Below are 21,712 nucleotides of genomic sequence, written 5' to 3' on the forward strand. Positions count from 1 at the left end.
AAATAAGATATGTGCGCTTCTTTATGCAGATGATATAGTGGTCTTGAGTGAATCAGCAGATGAATTATAAAGTTTGTTGGATGTTGTGGATGGATATGGTAGAGACTTTGGCGTTAGGTTTAGTAGTGATCGAGAAAAGTAAGATAATGATAGTGAATAGATCAGAGGATGAAAGTAATGCAGTATAGAGAATAGGAGAGAATTAATTGAAACAGGCCTAAGAATATAAGTACTTAGGGATATGGGTGAGTCCGAATGAATGAGAAAAGACAAGGGATGAAAAGATAAGCTTGGTGAACCAGTGGAGGAATGAGAATGGGATGGGAGGAATCAAAATTAGTCTGAATGGATCGTAACAAGAGGAAGCAGAGTGGGAACTGAATGGGATGTAAGGAAATGGAAGAGTGAGATAGACAGAGAAGTGAAGTAGGTGGGACTGAATGTATGGAAGAATGAGATTGAACGAAGTAGTAGTATTCAGAGGAAAAAGAAGCCCCGATGTATGAGAGATGGTATGGTGGCAGCCTGGGTAGTGATCTTCTCTTCCGAGCTAGGGCACAGTGTATGGATTAGAGATGTATCGGATATCCGCATCCGCATCCAGATCCGCGGAACATCCACATATTTTTCACATCCGCATCCGCATCCGCATTCGTAGTTGTGTTAATCTGAACATCCGCGTCCGCCTCCGCACTCTACAGAGGATGTGTGGATGCGGATGTGTTCTATTCATTGCACAACCTATAGATTATAGAGTATATTATATGGACACGCAGTCATAGACTCGCAGAGTACTGCCCAGTGCTCACAGACTTATAGAGTTCAGACAGAGCTTAGAAATGTGGAGTAAATTTATTGATGTGTGTCTAATAAATTAATTATCTTGTAAAACTAAAGCAAATAATATCACGTATTCATTTCCTTTCAAACTTACACAATGTAATGTGTCTAGAATTTAGCGGAAGGACAGGAGTAATGAGCGAATTTTACATAGTGACTATGAAGTACAAATACATAGTAAATTATGTAAATAAATAGCAAACTGTGAATGGTGGAATGTTAGAAACTTCGTAACGACAGATGAGTGAGTCACTGTGTGTGTGTGTGTGTGTGTGTGTGTGTGTGTGAGGTGAAGAGAGAGATGGAGAGGAGGCTTATCACCCTTGCTTGTCACCTTCACCCCAACTCCTGATGCCTTAATAAATAATTACAACAAAGGAGGAGGATGGGCCTTGCTACCCACCCCCTGGGCAAAGACAAAGTTAAAGTATCAAAAATCTAACACTGGACAGTATACACAACAAGAATACAAGTATTTCAATAAATAAATATTGCACACCTTATTGCCTAAACATCCTACAGTCTAGGGGCAAACTAAGGATATTCCCTGAGTATATCCCTGAGGGTGACAGAGTCTAGGAGATGGTCAATGAGTCTGTATAAGTCATGCTGACCTTGTGCCCTAAATTTAGGAATGTGAGGACATTCCATGATATAGTGACGCAGAGTGTGTCCCCTTGGTGCACCACACAGCACACACCAGGAGAAGCACTGACTTCCCAAAAGTATTTGTAGCCTAATCTGAGCCTCATTGCCAACCTGTCATGTGATACATTGTGTCTCCTGCAGGTGTAAGCACAGCTCTGGGAGACAGGTGCATAGTGAAGACTAGTGCTACTGCCCCTTTGGCAACAAAGCTCCAACTGATCACTAATGCTACTTTGTACAAAGTCCTTAATGCTACTCTTAACATAACCCAGAGTGTACTCAGTGCCAGGGTCCACCGTGTCATCTTGTAGGGCACACTGAGCAAGGCGGTCTGTTTTTTCATTTAGTGGGATACCTACATGAGAGGGTATCCAGATGAAATGGACCGTGGCACCGGCACCTTCTAGGGCGTGGATGAGATCAAGACACTTATTAACTAGATCACAATCCAATGGGGAGGTGGATGAAGGGCATACAATGCAGCCTGACTGTCAATAAAGAAATATACATTCTTATGGAAAGGCGCCACAATGTGGAGCGCCTCCAGTACAACATACAGTTCTGCTCTAGTGGAAGACATGGGTGCAGGGAGCCGCCTGAAAGCCTCAGTGTCAGTGTAGAGACTGTAAAGATGTAGTCACGGATGAACAGCCCACATCCAGACCTGCTGCCATTGACTGACCCATCACAATAAACATGAATAGCCTGAACGTGTGGGTACTTGGACAATTTAGTCATGAACATGTCTTGCAGCACATGAGGGAGCCAGTCCCTCTTGGGCTGATGCAGAGAGTGAATATCAACACTGACACGGTGAGGGTTCCAGGCGGGTTGTAGCGGTGACATAACAACGTTTTAGCAGCTGAAAAATGGCGTCACATAGCAGTGAAGTGTGGAAATATTTCATGAGAATACATATAAGTCAAGTGACCTAGCACAGTGTCTGTTGTGCAAGAAAGATTATTCACCAAAGGGAAGTGGAACTACATCTTTGAAAAACCACTTGAAATCAATGCATAAGGAACAATTTAAAGAGTTAATGGCAAAAGAGAGAAAGTAGTTGGAAGAAAAATAAATTTAGGAAAAACACCTTTGCAAAAAGCAAAGACAGATGCTAAGCAAAGGAATGTTGCTGAGTATTTTCAGTGAAAAATCATGAGATGCTTCTAACCCTAAGGCAAAGGAACTGGATAGATGCATAGCACAAATATTAGTCATAGTTGAATTAAATGGATGAATTAAATACTTTCAAAGAGAGAAGTATCAACTGTCAAGACATCATTCGAACTCATTTGGCAGTATTTTGGTTCTCCCACCTTGTTTTTATTTGTTACTTCTCCTGCTGTCTGCATGGTCTGACACTGAAGCAGGCTTTTTGTTTTTGTCCTCTTGGTCAGAGCGTTTGACGTAAAAACATCCGCATCCGCATCCGCGAGGATGTCATATTTTGATATCCGCATCCGCATTTGTATCCGCATTTTAGCAGAGGCTGATATCCGCATTCACATTTGCATCCGCAAGATGACATCCGCATATACTGTACATCCGCATCCGCGGATATCTGAAATTTGACATCCTATACATCTCTAGTATGGATGTGAAAGAAACTATAGATAGTCCTGCAGCAAAATGTGCCAGTGACGTGGAAGAGATGAGTCGGTGGAGCATGTGGTGCTGGAGTAAGAGAAACAAGAGGGAGATGATGTAAGAGATTCTGACTGAAATAAGGCAGAATAGGGATGAAGGAGCTATATTACATGCTCAAACAAAAGAACCAATCACTGTCATTCATTTCACACGTGCACAAATAATATAGGCTTGAGTATACAGAAATGAGTGAAAGGACGATAAGTTGTGAAAGAATTTCTGGAGAAAATGCGGCGTGCTAGATATAGGGATAATTAATGAACAGGATACTGCTCCTATTTTTTTTATTTTTTTTTTCTTCTTCTTTTTTCGTGTTTTTTTTTTTTTTTTTTTTTTTTTTTTCGGAAGGAGTTGCCGATCCAAAGGCTTTGGCTCTGGAGCGATCCTGAGCCACGCTGTAGCATCTATGTCAGGCGTTTTCAACTCTTTCTCGTTAAAAACCCACTGAATTATAATACCATCTATCCTAACCAAGGAGGTTAGATTGAGGAAGACTGCAAAGCGCCTATCCCACTGTACTTAAAAAGTTAATTTCAGCCAGTGGGCGGAGCTTATGCCCAGGAGATTGAATAACATGACGTCACAAAAGTGAAGCCCGCGAGCTATTGGTCCGCTGCTGCCCATACACCAAAAATATTGCCGACCGCCCATTGAAAATATATGGACACGCTCCTTATTTTCCGTCTATGTCCATGTTTCGAAGCTGCCTATCATATAATATGTGACCTTAATAGACACGTACGCAATAGTCGTGGTATACCGTGGCACGAAGATTTAGACGGTAAATCATATACGAGTACATACAAATGAGATAATACAGTGTTTTCCAGCTTTGGTGGACTTAGGAGAGAGGTGGGAAGCTATCTTTGTGGCAAACATATGACTGAATTAACAAATGTCATTTACGCATGTAAATATACATGTACATGTAGATGTAAACTTGTACATACACATGTGTATTTAAATGAAGGATAAATAAACTGTAAATCAGGTGAAACTTGGCCTGAAGGTTGACTTTTCGACACTGTCCCCGAGAAACCGTCACGCGCGCTCACCTCGATTCCCGTTTACCCCTTCGCAGCTCCTCCACCCAGCGGATTTGACGTCACATTAAATGAGAAATATATGGTATATACATTTATTTTTGCGCAGGGGTTCCTTTAGACATGTGATGTATTTGAAGGGTTACGCAAGGGTAAATAGGTTGAGAAACTGCCTTATTCGTTACCATATTCTCTCTCTCTCTCTCTCTCTCTCTCTCTCTCTCTCTCTCTCTGAGAGATATACATTAAATAATATTCTCTCTCTCTCTCTCTCTCTCTCTCTCTCTCTCTCTCTCTCTCTCTCTCTCTCTCTCTCTCTAACTTTTATTTAGAATGATGTGTGATTTCATGTCACTGTGCGTTGGAAAAGCATCAATCACGGAAATTTTACTTCACTATTTGTTCCTTGTCATGCATAAAACGAGAAAAAGCAATCTTTTTGCCAATAATTTATCTCGGAAACGGCCTACTGTATTTCTTTTAATATTGTAGCTATTTAACGTATGTAAACCACATTAAAGTTTCCTAAATATGTCATGTAGACCTATTATTAACGGTGTTAATGCGAAATAACCACAATATTGAAAGAAATATAGCAGGACGTTTCCGGGAGAAATGATGGCAAAAAGATTGCTTTTTCTCATTTATTGCGTGACAAGGATCAAATAGTGAAGTAAAATTTCAGTGATTGATGATTTTCCAATGCATGCAGTGACATGAAATCACACTTCATTATAAATAGAAGCTATAAAGAGAGAGAGAGAGAGAGAGAGAGAGAGAGAGAGAGAGAGAGAGAGAGAGAGAGAGAGAGAGAGAGAATTAATGTCTCTCACTGTGTGTGTGTGTGTATTTACCTAGTTGCATTTACCTAGTTGCGGTTTTACAGGGCCTGGGCTTTATGCTCGTGTGGCCCCGTCTCCATATCTACACTTATCCAATTTTTCTTTAAAACTATGCACACTCTTTGCTGACACCACTTCCTCACTCAAACTGTTCCAAGTCTCAACACGTCTTTGCGGGAAACTAAATTTTTCAACATCTCTCAGACATCGTCCCTTCCTTAGTTTCTTACTATGCGATCTTGTGCTTCTAAAGTCATATTCTTCTCTCAGGATCAGTTTCTCATTATCCACTTCATCCAATCCGTTAATCAATTTATAAACCTGTATCATGATCCTCGCACTCCTACAACTCCATACCTCAGGAAGATCTTGCCTTTAGTCTCTCCTCATATGCCATCCCTTTAAATTCTGGAACCATTCTTGTAGCCATTTTTGTAGTCTCTAATTTTCTTATGTGTTTCTTTTATGGGGAGTCCACACAACTCCTGCATATTCCAATCTAGGTCTTATTTTAGTACTTATCAATTTCTTCATCATTTCCTTGTCCATATAGTGAAATGCTACTCCAATATTCCTTAGCAAATTATACGTCTCTCTGAAAATTCTATCAATATGGCTTACCGGTTGATTATTTTCTTCCATTGTCACTCCCAAGTCCTTTTCCTTTTTTACTTTTTCTAGTTCTACTCCATCTCCCATCTTATAGATTCCCACTGGTCGTCTTTCACTTTTTCCCATTTCCATGACATGGCTTTTGTCCACATTGAATTCCATCTCCCATTTTTTGCTCCATTTCCAGATCTTGTTTAAGTCTTCCTGTAGTATTTCACAATCCTCTTTTTGTTTAATGACTCTGCACAGTTTCGCATCGTCCGCAAACAGATTTATGTAGCTGTTCACTCCCTCTGGCATGTCATTTATATATACGAGAAAAGTATTGGTGCCAATACTGACCCCTGTGGCACTCCGCTGTCTACTGTTCTCCACTTGGACTTCATATCTTTAACTATCGTCCTTATTTCTCTCCCCCTTAAGTAATTCTTCATCCATCTCAATGTGCTTCCTTTTAAGCCACCCTTCTCCTCTAACTTCCATAGTAATCTTTCATGTGGCACTTTATCAAAAGCCTTTTTTAGATCTAAATAAATACAGTCAACCCATCCTCTCTCTCTTGTACTTTATCAACTATTCTAGAGTAGAAACTCAATAAATTTGTCACACATGACCGACCTTTTCTAAAACCAAATTGGCTATTTGATAATATTTTGTTGTCTTCAAGAAACTCAATCCATTGCTTCTTTATTACTTTTTCACACATCTTGCATATTACACTAGTTAGTGATACCGGTCTGTAATTTAAAGGTTCTTCCTTCCTTCCGCTCTTATATATGGGAACCACCTCAGCTCTTTTCCACTCCACTGGCACTGTTCCATTTTCTATTGAGCATTTTATGATGTTGTATATTGGACTTGCTAGTTCTTCCCTACATTCTTTCAGTATTCTGCCTGAGACTTCATCCGGTCCCATTGCCTTTTCCTCATCCAATTCCGTCATCAACTTTTTTATTTCAAGCTTGGTTACTTTAATCTCTCTATTACCCTGTGGTCTTTCAAATTTGGATTCCTTAGTAAAGACCTCATGAAATTTACTATTTAACAGTTCTGCCATACTTTTGGGTCTTCCACCATTCCGTTTTCTCCTTTTAACCTTTCTATTGTTTCTTTTTGTCTTATTTTTCCATTTATGAATCTGTAGAACAATTTTGGTTGTTCCTTACATTTTTCGACAATGTCCTTTTCATAGTTCTTTTCTTCTTCCTTTCTCACCTTAGCATATTCATTTCTTGCTGTTTTGAAGTTTTCCTTATTTTCTGGATTTCTGTTTCTTCTCCACCTTTTCCATGCTCCATCTCGTTTCTCCTTTGCCCTAGCACATCTTGCATTAAACCAATCTTTCTTTCCTTCTTCTTTAGGTCTATATTTCGGAACATATTCCTGACCCCAGTTTTGTATATTTCCAAAAATAAGTTATATTTCTCTTGAACCGTTAATGAGTTTTCCATCTCCTCCCAGTTTACGTTTTAAAATAGTTCTTGAGATTCTCAATATCAGCCTTTCTGTAATTTAATCGGTCTCCTTTGTATGATTCATCTCTATCTTCCTTTCCTTCTTCTATATCCATTTCTAATATTACATGGTCACTCTTTCCCAATGGGCACTTGTATCTTATATCATCGTTAATTGGTATATCCCTTGTAAAAACTAGGTCTAATCTTGCCGGCTCATCGTTTCCTCTGAATCTTGTGTTTTCCTTTACTCTTTGGACCATCAAATTATCTATCATTAGGTTCAGGAATCTATCTCCCAGGCATCTTCCCCCATACCACTTTCATAATTTTCCCAGTCTACCTCCTTACAGTTGAAATCTCCTACCAATATCACTTTTCTCCTTTCCTTAATGATTCTTGTAAGACTCCTTATTGTGTCATCTATCATGTCTCTATATTCTTGGTTAGTCCATGAGTTTGTTTTTGGTGGCACATATGTTCCAATGATTGTTAACTCCTTTTGTTAATATGCATCTTAACATACAGTATTTCTGATTTTCCTTCCCCAAACTCCACTTGATTTACCACTATCTCCTTCCTTAACATCATCATGACTCCTCCTCCTCCTTTACCCACTCTGTCTCTCCTCCATATATTATACCTTTTATCTATGTCTATTTTTATTGCCTCATTTAACTTTGTTTCCACCAGGCATACAATATCTGGTTCTTCTTTCTTTATGTAATCTCTTAATTCTAATTTACTAGATAAAATCCCATCTATGTTTGTATACATCATTTTTAATCTCTTGTTCTTATCATTTTTAGTTATTCTGCCACCAGTTCATTGTGTCTCTTCCTTTCCTCCTCGTTTCTATTTTTCTTTATATATATATATCTTTGCAACCTTCTGTTTCTCTGAGTTTTGTTTTTCTATATAGTACTTCTTCTGCTGCTGCTTGTGATTTTAGTAATATCTTAATTGGTCTCACTGTTCCTTCTTGATATGGTCCCATTCTATGGATTTCTTCTACTTCCTCTTCTAAGTTCTGTCTATCCTCGTCATTCAGATGTTTTAGTAGGTCTTTTACTGATTTCATTTCGTCTTTTTCCCTTCTTGGTCTATATTTAACATTTTTTTCTTTCAGTCCAAAAATAATTACACTCTTCTTTTTTCCCGCAATTTCTCTTACTAAATTTTCTTTTTTCTTGAGGACTCCTATCATTTTGCTTGTCATATTTTCATCTCTTTCTTTTAACTGTTCTTGAAATACTTCTTGAAATGATTCCTTGTCTTTCTTATCTTGGATTCTCCATGCTTGTACTTCTTTTTTAATCACGTCTTGTACTTTTTCTTCTTCTTTGTTAACTAGATCTTTTAGCTTCTCTTTTTCTTTCTGGGCTTTACCGAGTGTGTGTGTGTGTGTGTGTGTAATTAACTTCGGTCGTCTGCTGGTCACCCAGCCAGTCTTTCCCATTACGCAGCGACCTCAGAGTTCATAGACCGATCTTCGGGTAGGACTGAGACCACATCACACACAACACACACCGGGAAAGAGAGGCCACAACCCCTCGAGTTGCATCCCGTACCTATTTACTGCTAGGTGAACAGGGGCCACGCATTAAGAGGCTTGCCCATTTACCTCGCCGCTTTCCGGGACTCGAACCCAGCCCTCTCGATTGTGAGTCGAGCGTGCTAATCACTACACTACGTAGTATGTGTGTTTCACTGTTTGATCTGCTGCAGTCTCTGACGAGACAGCCAGACGTTACCCTACGGAACGAGCTCAGAGCTCATTATTTCCGATCTTCGGATAGACCTGAGACCAGGCACACACCACACACCGGGACAACAATGTCACAGCTCCTCGATTTACATCCCGTACCTACTCACTGCTAAGTGAACAGGGGCTACACGTTTATGAATTGATTAACGAAATGGATCAAGTGGATAATGAGAAACTGATCCTGAGAGAAGAATATGACATTCAAAGCACAAGATCGCATAGTAAAAAACTGAGGAAGGGAAGATGTCTGAGAGATGTGTGTGTGTGTGTGTGTGTGTCCCCCTGAGGTCTTGTGAAGAGAGAGAGAGAGAGAGAGAGAGAGTATTTGACATGTTAACTAATTGCTATACCAAGAAAAATCAACCTTCAGGGCAACTTTCACCTGATACACAATTTATTTATCCTTCATTTATATGTACATGTATACGTACATGTTTACAATTACGTGCACATGTATATTTGCATGTGTATATGACCTTGTTCAGCCATACGTTTGCTCCAAAGCCAGCTTCCCACCTCTCACCCAAGTCCACCAAAGCTGGAAAACACTGTATTTTCTCATTTGCATTTGCATTTACTGTCTAAATCTTCTTGCCACAGTATACCACGACTATTACGAGTTTTTAAGGTCACATATATGGTAGGCAGCCTTGAAACATGGATATAAGACAGAAAATAAGAAGCGTAACACTGGCGTTCTCATGTATTTTCAATGAGCTGCTTGTAATGTTTTGGGTTAGGAGCAGCAGCGGACCAGCAATAGTGCGTTGACTTCACTTTTGTGACGTCATGCCTTCTGTTACTCAACCTTCATGATCCGAACCCCCAGCAATCTAACAACGAACAGAATGTTACATAATTTAGTGACTGACACTAATTCAATATGCAATGGTACTGCAAATGATATTTTAATTTAGGTAGTGACTGTCACTAATTCAACATACAATGATACCACAAAGAATGATATTAGATCAGCCATCTAAGTACCCCAAGAAATCTTATGAACCTTTATAGGTTCGCAAACCCGTTTGAAACCCTGATCTAGATTCCGATCAAGATCAAGTGCCGTTCCAAATCTAAAATGTAACACACACACACACACACACAGGTGTCACCGGTACAAAGGTCCTAGAGTAATCCTGAGTCACTTGTAGCATCAAGATACAGTGTCAGCTAGTATTATTTCTGTAAGGTAAATGAAATAATACATTCCAGTATTATGTCATACTGGCATGTTTGTAATTTGTCAGTGGCGACTCTAGGCCCTCAGGCAATCCACACATAACGCAATGTGTGTGAATTACCTGTTGAGCCTACAATTCGCTGTGGTTCAATTACGGTAATCAAAGTGGGGTATGTTTAAACATTTACTGTGTTACTAGGTATCTATTACTATGACCGCTGAAACCGGAGATGGAAGTGATCTACGGTAAATGGCGAGATGATGAATTTTGGAATTATATAGTTGGAACTTTTTTTTTCTTTTACTTATTTTGAAATTGCAATATGAAGCCAGGAAAGTTTAATTCTAGAGTGTATGGCAGGTAAATACTAGTAATGAATAAGAATTGATTAATTCAAAGAATAAATTGAGCTAAAATAAAGTGAATTGTTAAAGATTTTATAGCAGAACATTTTGGGAATATGGAGATAGCATTAGCCTTTCTTCCCAAGGTTAATACAAATCAGACTAAATTAAGATTGCAGAATATCATCCCTACTGGTCTTGTGATGGCGGGCATCTTCTTAAGCTTGATCTTTCGGTATGGTTATACATTTACACCAACAGCTCATTTCTTCTGGTAGATTTTTGCCTGTTTTGAATGAATCTGCACTCATCTCCATTGCATATCAGTATTCTTTTTTTATCATCCCCTCCCTCCTTCCCTTACAAATCTTAGCCACTGCTGCTCACTGCTGGCAATGCCATCCTATTTTAACTTATTCATTGAAAACTAACTTAACCTAACCTAGCTATCCTAAAGTAAACTAAACTAACCTAACGTAACCTAGTTGAGGTGACATGCACCACTGATATGTCTTCTTCAGAACAAAATTAACTTTATCTAATACAATTAAACTGATTTTTTCAAAGCAGACTAGTTTAACCTTACTAGCAGGGTTAATGAATTAATGTAAAATCATTAACTTATTTCTCTTTGTAAAATCTGATGATACAATGGACATAATCAAGGCAACATGCTGCCCGTTCAGACATCTTCCATAGATTGATTCAAAATTTTGAATAGTCACTTCTCTCCAGAAACTGCACTGATTGGCTAGATTTTTTATGTACTATTATTTTTATTGGTCAGTGATTACATGCTCAAACAAAAGAACCAATCACTGTCATCAATTTCACATGTGCACAAATAATGTGACAATATACACACACAAACAAACACTATGGATCTACCAACCCTTAAACTGAGAAGGGAGAGAGGGGATCTGATACAAGTTTATAAATTGATTAACGGAATGGATCAAGTGGATAATGAGAAACTGATCCTGAGAGAAGAATATGACATTCAAAGCACAAGATCGCATAGTAAAAAACTGAGGAAGGGAAGATGTCTGAGAGATGTTAAAAAATATAGTTTCCATAAAGATGTGTTGAGACTTGGAACAGTTTGAGTGAAGAAGTGGTGTCAGCAACGAGTGTGCATAGTTTTAAAGAAAAATTGGATAAGTGTAGATATGGAGACGGGGCCACACAAGCATAAAGCCCAGGCCCTGTAAAACTACAACTAGGTAAATGCATGTAACGGCTTTCCTCACTTTTCAGCAGTCCATCACATAGATGAGTGTCACTCGCTTTCCCCAAAAAGTGGTAAATTAGAAAAAAATAAAAAAGTTTGATCGTTATAAATAATTGTGTATGGGTTCAAATTACTTTGAATAAACAGGTCTATAAGATGAGAAAAGTAACAAAAGCCATGTTGCTGTTGGTGTAAGAATACAGTAATACAGATCTTCCGGCTAGCATTGTTACCTAACTAAGCCTAACTAAACAAGAAACATTGCATAGGTAAGGATATACACAACAAGATCAAGATAAAAAAAATATGGCCATCACAACAAAAGCAGCAGTTTCTTCTTAACACTTTACCAACCTTTTGCCTGTTTTTACTTATTGCTTTAACAGGTTTCCAGAGGTTGATTAATTCTGTTTGACATGTAAGTGTTACCTCAGGAGAAAAGGCTAAGGTGAACTCCATATTATCCATACATTTTATAGCTTTCCGTAATTTGAATAGTGTGAAGCATCATCCATTTGACTTACATTGACTCTAACTGTCTCTTTTGGACAGGTGCTCCATCACCATGATGAGGTGTGCGTTTCTTTGCTGCCTCACTGTGGTCCTGCTGGTGTTGGACACACACGTGATAGCACAGCGCCAGCAGCCTAATATTGTCATCATTGTGGCCGATGATCTTGTAGGCTACTGGATTCCATAATAAACCTTATTTGATTATATTATTATCAAAACTGAAAATAATTAATTGGACAACACCTTAGATGTTGGAACCATAATGAATGTTGTCTATGTAATTTTCTTAGATCTTATTACTGTCAGTCAGTAAAGTTATTATACTTTTCACCATAACTGAACCTCTTACCTCTCAGTGGTTGAAATTTCTGTATTTCCTTCATATTATTTGAGGTTCATAGAAAACTAGTAGTAGTAGGTGGAACAACTATAGTTTAGCAATATTTACAGGGCTTCAATGATGTTGGATACCATGGCTCAACTCAAATCCCCACGCCAAACATTGATGCCTTAGCTTATTCTGGACTTATCCTGAATAATTACTATGTTCAGCCCATCTGTACACCTTCAAGAAGTGCTCTGCTCACTGGGAAGCATCCAATACACACAGGTAAGAAAACTGATCAGAGAGATTAGTATTCATTAGAAATTATGAAAAATATTTATTTGTTGATTCAGTAGATCTCTTAGAATTTGTTGTGAAGAAAAATAGCACTCACTAAACAGGATTCAATTAAATTTTGTACTCAGGTGTTTCATGTGCTACTTGTTACTACCATATTATTGGTATTCCTGTTTAGTTTTACATCAGTATACCCTTGTTCATACTGGATCATACATGCATACACATAGGTACATATGTTTCAGAATCTCAAATTACAAATATTTTTTAGTATTTCTGAAATAGTATTAGGGTTTCACAGCCATGCCCCAGTGCCATTTGTTTACCTTGGTCTTTTTGTGTCTAAATCTCAGTTGTGCATTGTTCCTAATGTGCTACATCTCTGCAACTCATTGTTCCACACATGCCTTAGATATAGTCAGACCATATTTCACAGAGTTTCTAACTTTTAGATATCCTTAAGATAGGAAAGATGATAATGTGATATAGTTTTTAAAGTATGTACCTATATCCTTGCATGACTAATAGATGTATTTTTTGTAGGGCTAAGTCATGATGTTATATATGGGCCTCAGCCATATGGGATACCTCTTGGGGTGCAACTTCTGCCACAATATCTACAAAAGCTGGGGTTTGCCACTCATGTGGTGGGCAAGTGGCACCTGGGGATGGCTGTTAAGGAGCTCACCCCAACACATCGGGGATTCATGTCACATTTTGGGTACTGGACTGGACATGAAGATTACTATGACCACATGTCTCAGGAAGGGGTAGGGCTCATTTGCAAGCTTGTGTATTTATAATTATGCTTTTGTGTGTGAGTAATATGTTTTACTTCCCTGCTTGGATTGAGGTACTGGGATCACTTTAAAAGCCTGTGTGTGTGCATTCATGTAGTCTTATCCACTTACATTACATCAACTTGTGTAAGATTTCAAGACTTTTGTGTCTTGTGAGCATTTTTATTGCTATTGTCTTGTTTATGTATCTGTCAGTTCTATAAGAAAAAACAAAGCATATTTTCTTATTTGAATTTTCATCATTATTTTCTTTTGTGCCAGGTATGTATCACTATACCATAGGTGGAGCTCAGCCTTATGGTCTTAGTCTGAGTGAAACTCTCCTCCCTGAACACTTGAAGTCCCTTGGTTATGTGAACCACCATGTGGGCAAATGGCATTTAGGTTTCTTCAAACAAGATTATACTCCAGGTTTCAGAGGATTCAGTAGCCATTTTGGATACTGGAGTGGACGGATAGACTATAACGACCATACATCCTTTGAACATGTAGGTTTGACCTTGAATTCACATTTCAATATTTATTCATCTGTATGTAGAATGACACCTAAATAGGTGGCTGATTATGTTGGAGACTGATCTGATTGTGGTATTTGTTTTATCTATCTGCTTCTGTCTAATGTATGTATATGTATATATTAGTCTGTTTTATCTAGGTACATATTCAATTCCTGTTCCCAAAAGGTTTTTTAAGATGATGGTTGTGCTTGCATGCTCTGATTTTCCTTTCATGTTTCAACTCTATCATTTCCCTTTTTTAACAGTACCTGACTTAGCATGGTTTTACTATATTTCATTAGACAAACCCTGTTGTATTTAAGAACATAAGAAAAGAGGGAAGCTGCAAGAGGCCGCCAGGCCTATAAGAGGCAGTCCCAGTGTGCTTAAGCTACCTAATTCCATCTATCTTCCCCATCCATGAATTTATCTAACATTCTTATAAAGCTCCCTATTGACTCAGCTCTGACTACATGACCACTGAGTCTGTTCCACTCATCAACCACTCTGTTTGAAAACCAGTTTCTTCCCATTTCTTTCCTAAACCTGAATTTTTCAAGTTTAAACCCATTATTTTTGGTTCTGTCCCCACTACTGATCCTAAGAACTACATTCATGTCCCCTCTGTTAAAACCCTTATACCACTTAAATACTTCTATCAGGTCTCCTCTTAACCTATGTCTCTCTAAGGAATGCAAATTAAGTTTTTTCAGTCTCTCTTCATAGGGAATATCCCTTATTCTCTGTATCTTTTTAGTCATCCTCCTTTGCACTGACTCCAATAGAGCTATGTCCTTCCTGTAATGTGGGGACCAGAATTGCACCGCATAGTCAAGATTTGGCCTGACCAGTGCCAAGTATAATTTTAGTATTACTTCAGGACTCTTGCTTTAAACACTTCTAAAAATTAAATCTAATACTCTATTCGCCTTATTTCTGGCCTCAATACATTGCTTCCTTGTACCGAGATCGGAGCTAACTATGACTCCTAAATCTTTCTCATACTTTGGAACTTCCTAGTACCACGTTATCTATCGTGTACCTATTGCTTGGATTATCCTTACTATGCTCAGTACCCTGCACTTGTTAATGTTGAACTGCATTAGCCATCTATCTGTCCATTCTTTCATCCTATTGAAGTCAGCCTGCAAAGCCTTGGCATCCGAATCGGACCTTATTAATCTGCCTATCTTTATGTCGTCTGCAAATTTACTGATATCACTATTGATTCCACTATCCAAGTCGTTAATATATATTGGAAATAATAATTGCCCTAAAACTGAACCCTGTGGCACCCCACTAACTACTTCTCCCCACTCGGAATTAGATCCATCAATTGCTACCCTTTGTCGCCTGTTGTCTAACCACGCTTTAATCCAGCCTAATATTTTACCTTCTATACCGAGTGCTTTAACCTTTTTTAAGAGCCTCTGGTGAGGTACCTTGTCAAAGGCTTTACTGAAATCTAAGTATAGAATATCATAATTATCACCTTTATCTGCCGCCTCATAAACCCTACTATAAAAGCTCAACAAGTTTGTAAGACATGACTTCCCCTTCGTAAATCCATGTTGTGTTTGATTTATCAAGCTGTGTTAGTCTAGGTGTTCCCTAATATTTCGGTGCTTTTCTTTCATCGTATTTTCCAGTGATTTAACTCATTCAAATGAAGTTCATAAATCTGATGTGTGATTTCCTGACTGTAAATTAAATGAGATGTAGTGCAAAAAACAATTAGATAAATAAAAAGATGTTATAAATTAAAATGTTATAGATAAAAAATATTACTTTGTATAGGTTAATTCATGTGTGATTTTTCAGCCTGGCTTTTGGGGATATGATATGAGAAGAAACATGGATGTTGCTTCTGATGCATATGGTGAGTCAATCTACGTATACAGTTTTTTGTATTCTGACCCTTCAACATATAATGTGAAATATGGGTGGATCTAGGGGGCGGCTACTTGGGCTCAAGACCCGAATGTTTTCCCAAGAGCTCCGAATCTGATCTAGGATATGAGGAAAAGAGTAGTCTATAAATAATAATAATAATAAAGTAAAAATTGGCGTCTGCACCCTTGGGGCTAAGCCCTGGATCGCCTAGAATCCTAGATCTACCCCTGATTTGAAATCAAAATATCTTGAATATCTCATTGCTCACAATTTTCCTGTGGTATACTGCTTCAATAAAAAAAAATATGAACTTCCCTTGCAGGTAAATATGCTACAGATCTGTTCACAGAAGAGGCTGTGAATGTGATCAATGAGCACAATAAGTCTCAACCTCTTTTCTTGTACTTGGCTCACCTTGCTGTCCACTCAGGAAATCCTTATGCTCCATTGCAAGCTCCTGCTGATGTTGTAGCCAAGTTTGCTTACATTAAGAATGAAAACCGCCGAAAGTTTGCAGGTAAATTTATTGGTAAAATTTATATTTAAAGGTCTAATTTAACTGGCATGATATGTAATGATGTTCAACATAAAATTTATGTAGTAAGCATATAAAACTCGGGGTGAGAAGAATTTAGGAATCGGCATGAAACTTGTGAATTTTAGATACAATGTGCGTATTGAATATGTAATATACAACTTCAGAGGAGCATGATATTTTTAGACTAATTTGATTTTTGTTTGTTGATTAAAAAGTATGATTTTTTCCAATTAATTAGAAACATCATATATATACATCAGTTCTATCCACCAAATTCCAACATCTTACTCCTTCAAGTCTTCCACTTTCTTATTCACTTTCATAAATTCTACTGAACATGTGCAGGCTGTTTTTAAAGAAAAATAATTAGAGTAGAGGCGGCAGTGTGCGCTACCCTAAGCAGACAATATCAGCTATGAAACCTCCAGACTAGAATAGGACAACAAAAGAGTCACCAGTAGTGTAACATTGTATCTGCTATGATGGTGGGTATCGCGCTATCCTCTTTCTCTTCGGTTTTTCTGCATGGAGTACTGGAAGTGAAAGAAGGTTAGGATGGCTCAGTGTGCCTACTGGCGAATTTACATGCTAGGGAATGTTGGGTTATCGTGCTAGATGCCTGTGAGGGAAACGGGAGGCCACGTTCTCTTGCCCTCAAAATATATGATGTTAAGCCAAGATTAGTTAGACTAGCCCTTTGGAAAGGAAAACAAGACAAAACAGAATGAGTGTATTAACACTAAGAGACAATAACAAATAACCGAACCACTGCTGTCGTGTGCAAGGAGACGGCATGCTGAGTCACTGGGGTTAGGCACACCAGTGAAGATCCACTCAGCAACAAGCCAGGAGGTGAAGTCCAGAAGCTGGAGTGTGGCAGGGAGACGACAGCAGTAGCAGGTGAAGGTATGGAGAGAAGCAGCAGGAGCCCAGGCTGGCTGCTCTTCCGGTGAGATGAGGAACCAGCACGAAGAGAGACGAGGTGTTTACCGAGGGGCGGTGTGCTGGTGTCTGTTCTGGCTTCAAAACCCGCCTCCCATCGTAGCCTCAGAAAGGGCGGAACCAAGACCAGTAGCAAAGCCTCGTGGTACCGAAGCCTCATGGTACCGGAGATCCAAAACTTAACAAGGGCCTGCGTGGGGGGTATAACGAAGCCAGCTGGGCGTATAGAAGCGTATAGAAGGTAGTTAGGAAGGGAGGAAGAGCCGGCACGGCGTATCTCCCTTACAATGCCTTAAGTTCTTTTTTTATTCACAAGCTATCAAAATTGTTGTTATCAAGTAGTTAGTAATTTCTCTTGCCTATTAAGGAGTAAAAAAAAATAAAATAAAAAAAAATTGCAAACTAGCACCACCAGGAATGTACGTGCAAATCAAGTCACTTTTCATCTAGTGGGTATAATGGAAGGACACACTGATGCTTTTCCAACTTACTGTTTGCTGTACAGCTACACCAAGGAAAAAAAGTCTCTCCATCCAATGATGTTCAATAAATAAGTTGAGCCTGGGGCAGTAACTGAAATAAAATGCTGTCTCATCTTATGTTTCTTCTCACGACTCACTATGTTAGATTGGGTATCTCGAGAGGACATAACAGTAAATATTAGGTAAATTACCTGTCTCATTGTCACTTTCATAACCAGCACCTTTACTGTATTTAATTTAATTATGACATAATTACCTGCAGAGATCTTCATGTCTCTTGTGTATCCCTTCCTCCTGTTTTTTTAGTAGTGAAATCATACATTAAGTTGAATAGAAAACTGTTATGCCATTTTCCTTGAAGTAATGAGAAATATGGCAACATTGCCGTCACCCTGTAGGTCAGTACAACTTAATTTTTCTATACCCTAGTAATGCTAGCCTCCTAGGACATTTTATGGAGGGTTTATGTGCTACCCACATAATTCCTTATTTGTTGAGACTAGACATGTTTATCCTCAACCATTTGACAGCCAGGCATAATAACATTGGATTCATTGACAAGTTATGCTACTTTTGTATGAAAATAGGTGGCAGTGACTAATGCTGAATCCACAAGTTATGCTACTTTTGTATGAAAATAGGTGGCAGTGACTAATGCTGATATTCATGTGTGCTATCGAAACCATTAGCTGACCTCAACATACCTCAGTTATAGTCGGAAACACACTGCTTAATTCTCTCTGGCATGCACAGAACAGTGGAAAGTTACTGGTGGTAAAATTTTAACTTTATCATCATTTCCACTCTCTTTTTATGTGTTACGGGACTTAACATGGGACATAGCACACAGACCCACCTGGCATACAGACCCTCCAGTACTCTAATAATTTCAGGAATGATTTGGAAACTGGATGAGTCAGTAGGTCAAGTGGTCGAGGCATTGCGGGCTAATCAGATGCTTCATAACTCTATCATCCTCTTCTCCACTGACAATGGTGGACCAGCAGCTGGCTTCAATCAGAATGCTGCCTCAAACTGGCCATTGAGAGGGGTAGGTGGAGCTTCCAATGTTTCCATTGTATTGCAGTAGTAGCTGTGGATTACATACCTAGTGCGATGCATACTGTTCCTCCATTTGCAGGTCAAGGCATCTGTATGGGAAGGTGGAGTACGTGGTGCTGGCCTCCTGTGGTCACCTTACATTGTCAATCCTGGCAGAGTATCACATCAGATGATCCACATAACTGATTGGCTTCCCACATTCATCTCTGCTGCTGGTAAGTTTGTCAATATTTTCATCAGACCTTTATCCTCTCAAAATATGGAAAGTATCAAGCTATCACTATAAAGCATCAAATCATAGGGTACCATAAGGCAAGTAATATATTGCACCTACAGTTTCCCTGAAATGTATGCAGAAAACAATTTTGTAATGAAATACAGAATAAGAATGTCAGACAGCCCTACAATCCTACTAAAAAGGTTGCTGAATTCTGAAAATAAAGGAGAAAATGAGTACTGGCTATAGATTTTCAAAGCTCTAGTATATCATGAACTGTATGTTTGGCTGTTGAAAGCTTTTGTCAAATTTGCTGTCAGTAGATTTTTGTTTTAAAAGAAAGTAAAGTTCATTTATGTCAAACTATTAAGAAGAGATGACTTCACCTAATCCATGAACTTTTTTATCAACAGGAGGAGATCCTTCCAGTCTAGAATCCATAGATGGCCAAGACTTATGGGAAATCTTGACTCAAAATCTTCCTTCTCCTCGCACTGAATTTCTGGTGAACATAGATCCTCGATTAAACAGTGCTGCTATTCGCGTTGGAGATTGGAAGCTTCTCTACAGTAAGAATTTTGCCTTTATATGTATGAAAAATGGAAGAGCAAAGTTAATATAATGTAGAGACATCCAGATGCTTTTTGATTTTGTGACTAAGATAATGCCATAACGATAATCATCAGTGTTCCAAAGCCAGAATATGACTAAATTAGCTTCCTTTTTTTCCATTGTATGTATTATTTATTGTACATTAATTATTACTATACATATTTTTTTCTTTTTTTTTATTATTTTCTTACACGTGCATATTAATTTATTTCTATTTTATGATTTCTTTTTTTTCCAGATCCTCAGGCCTATGGTCATCACTGGGATTTTTGGTTTGGCCCAAGTGGTAGAAATGAAACAGCACCAGAAACTCAACTTGATGTAATTTTAGAGCAAGTGAAAAGTTCTTTAGCTGCCAAAGCCATCAAAACCATCAATCCAGAGGCATTCACTGATATGAAATCTTTGAGACTTCAGTCTGAGGTGTGTAATGAATATTGAATAAGATTCACACACACACACACAACACACACACACACACACACACACACACACACACACACACACACACACACACACACACACACACACACACACACCTCTATTGCAAAATAATATTCTTTTTGGTCTTTATTTTGCTTTATTGAAACATTCTTCAGAGAATTTTTCTTTCACTTTTTTACATTTACATCCTAAATGTTGCTTCCAGATACATTGTGATCCTGTTCCGGAGAATGCCACACTGACCTGTGACTCCCAGGAGTATCCTTGTCTCTTCCATATCCCAAGTGATCCTTGCGAATACCATAACCTAGCCACAGCCTATCCTTCACATGTGAATATCCTAAGGGCAAAGTTGAGACTGTACAATGCCACAGTGGTGCCTCCTCGCAACAAGCCTTGGGACTCAAAAGCCAACCCCAAATACTGGGGCTACTCCTGGACTAACTGGCTTGATTACTCTCCACCCACACTTAGTACACAAAGCAGTGAACTCAGTGACAGTTTTGAATTTTATGATTTGTATGGTGATTTTAGGAATTAGTCTTCAGTTTACAGTATTTCCTGGTTTCTAGAATATTAAGCTTAGATTTCATGGTGATATAGTGAATTATGTATAAAGTCTACAGTTTTTGCTGAAATTCTTTTTTGGTAAAACAAAGCTATATTTTTAATCTTTTTTTTAGTTTATGGAAAGTACAATTTTTCAGCAGTCAGCACATGCCAGAATGGTGTCCACTTTGCTAGGCCTATTCTGTGATATATTATTTTTCCAAACCTTAATAATATTTTAATGTATAAAATGTGTAATATTATCAACCATTTTACATTAAGATCCTGATTATATGTATTGGAGGCAGATTTATGCTTAGACCTCTGCTATCTACTCTTTGTGATTTGATTGGCAACCTGTGACTGATGAAGACCCTCTCCTCCTCCTCTACTATCTCTCAGTAAATCTGCTTCTGAATGACTAAAGATCACACAATATAAAATTAAAGTTTTGAGGAGTCTATTAATTTCTACCACAACTCTACAAGAAGCAAGGCTTCTAATCAAGGGGTTACCTTTGCTGGACATATAACAAGGTAAAATTGTAGTATAATTTTGTAAAGATGAAGACAGCGCCACAGCAGGAAACCAAACGCAGCGGCACGTCACTCTTTATATACCGAGGGTATATAAGGAGTGAGAGGTGCCAGCTTCAGCTAGACTTGAGCTGGCTTTCTCTCTCTGGATACTCTTCTCTCTTCTCTCTCTCTGACAAGATGCTCCCCTAGTCCCTAGACTTATCACTCTCTTCTCTCTCTGGCAAAGCACTCCCCCCAGTCTTCAGACTTCCTTCTCTCCCTCTCTAGTGAGATGCTTCCCCAGTTGCCAGACTTCTCTCTCTCTCTTTCTCTGGTGCAACACCCTGTAGTCTCCAGAGCCTGCATCTCTCTTTCCCCCAGAGTGACACAAGATGTCTAAGGGCTCCCTA

At 38.6% G+C, this 21,712-nt stretch overlaps 1 protein-coding gene across 4 annotated transcripts; it reads left to right on the top strand.

Annotated features, from left to right (window-relative positions):
• The first annotated feature begins 9,910 nt into the window (after positions 1-9,910).
• LOC123517602 (arylsulfatase B-like) lies at positions 9,911-21,237 on the top strand. Of its 4 annotated transcripts, none has more exons than XM_045277865.1 (11): positions 9,911-10,046; positions 12,166-12,292; positions 12,577-12,736; positions 13,292-13,518; positions 15,867-15,924; positions 16,261-16,455; positions 18,794-18,951; positions 19,042-19,177; positions 19,593-19,748; positions 20,030-20,214; positions 20,441-21,237. In XM_045277865.1, exons 2-11 carry the CDS (start codon positions 12,179-12,181, stop codon positions 20,774-20,776), a joined length of 1,725 nt encoding a protein of 574 aa, XP_045133800.1. In that variant the 5' UTR covers positions 9,911-10,046; positions 12,166-12,178; the 3' UTR covers positions 20,777-21,237. The 4 variants fall into 4 exon arrangements, with proteins under 4 accessions (XP_045133800.1, XP_045133801.1, XP_045133802.1 ...); XM_045277866.1 differs by lacking the exon at positions 13,292-13,518 and adding an exon at positions 13,810-14,036; XM_045277867.1 differs by lacking the exon at positions 9,911-10,046 and adding an exon at positions 10,102-10,207.
• Positions 21,238-21,712: the final 475 nt, after the last annotated feature.

Source organism: Portunus trituberculatus, chromosome 42 (assembly GCF_017591435.1).
Source record: "Portunus trituberculatus isolate SZX2019 chromosome 42, ASM1759143v1, whole genome shotgun sequence".
Classification (NCBI taxonomy): Eukaryota; Metazoa; Arthropoda; class Malacostraca; order Decapoda; family Portunidae; genus Portunus; species Portunus trituberculatus.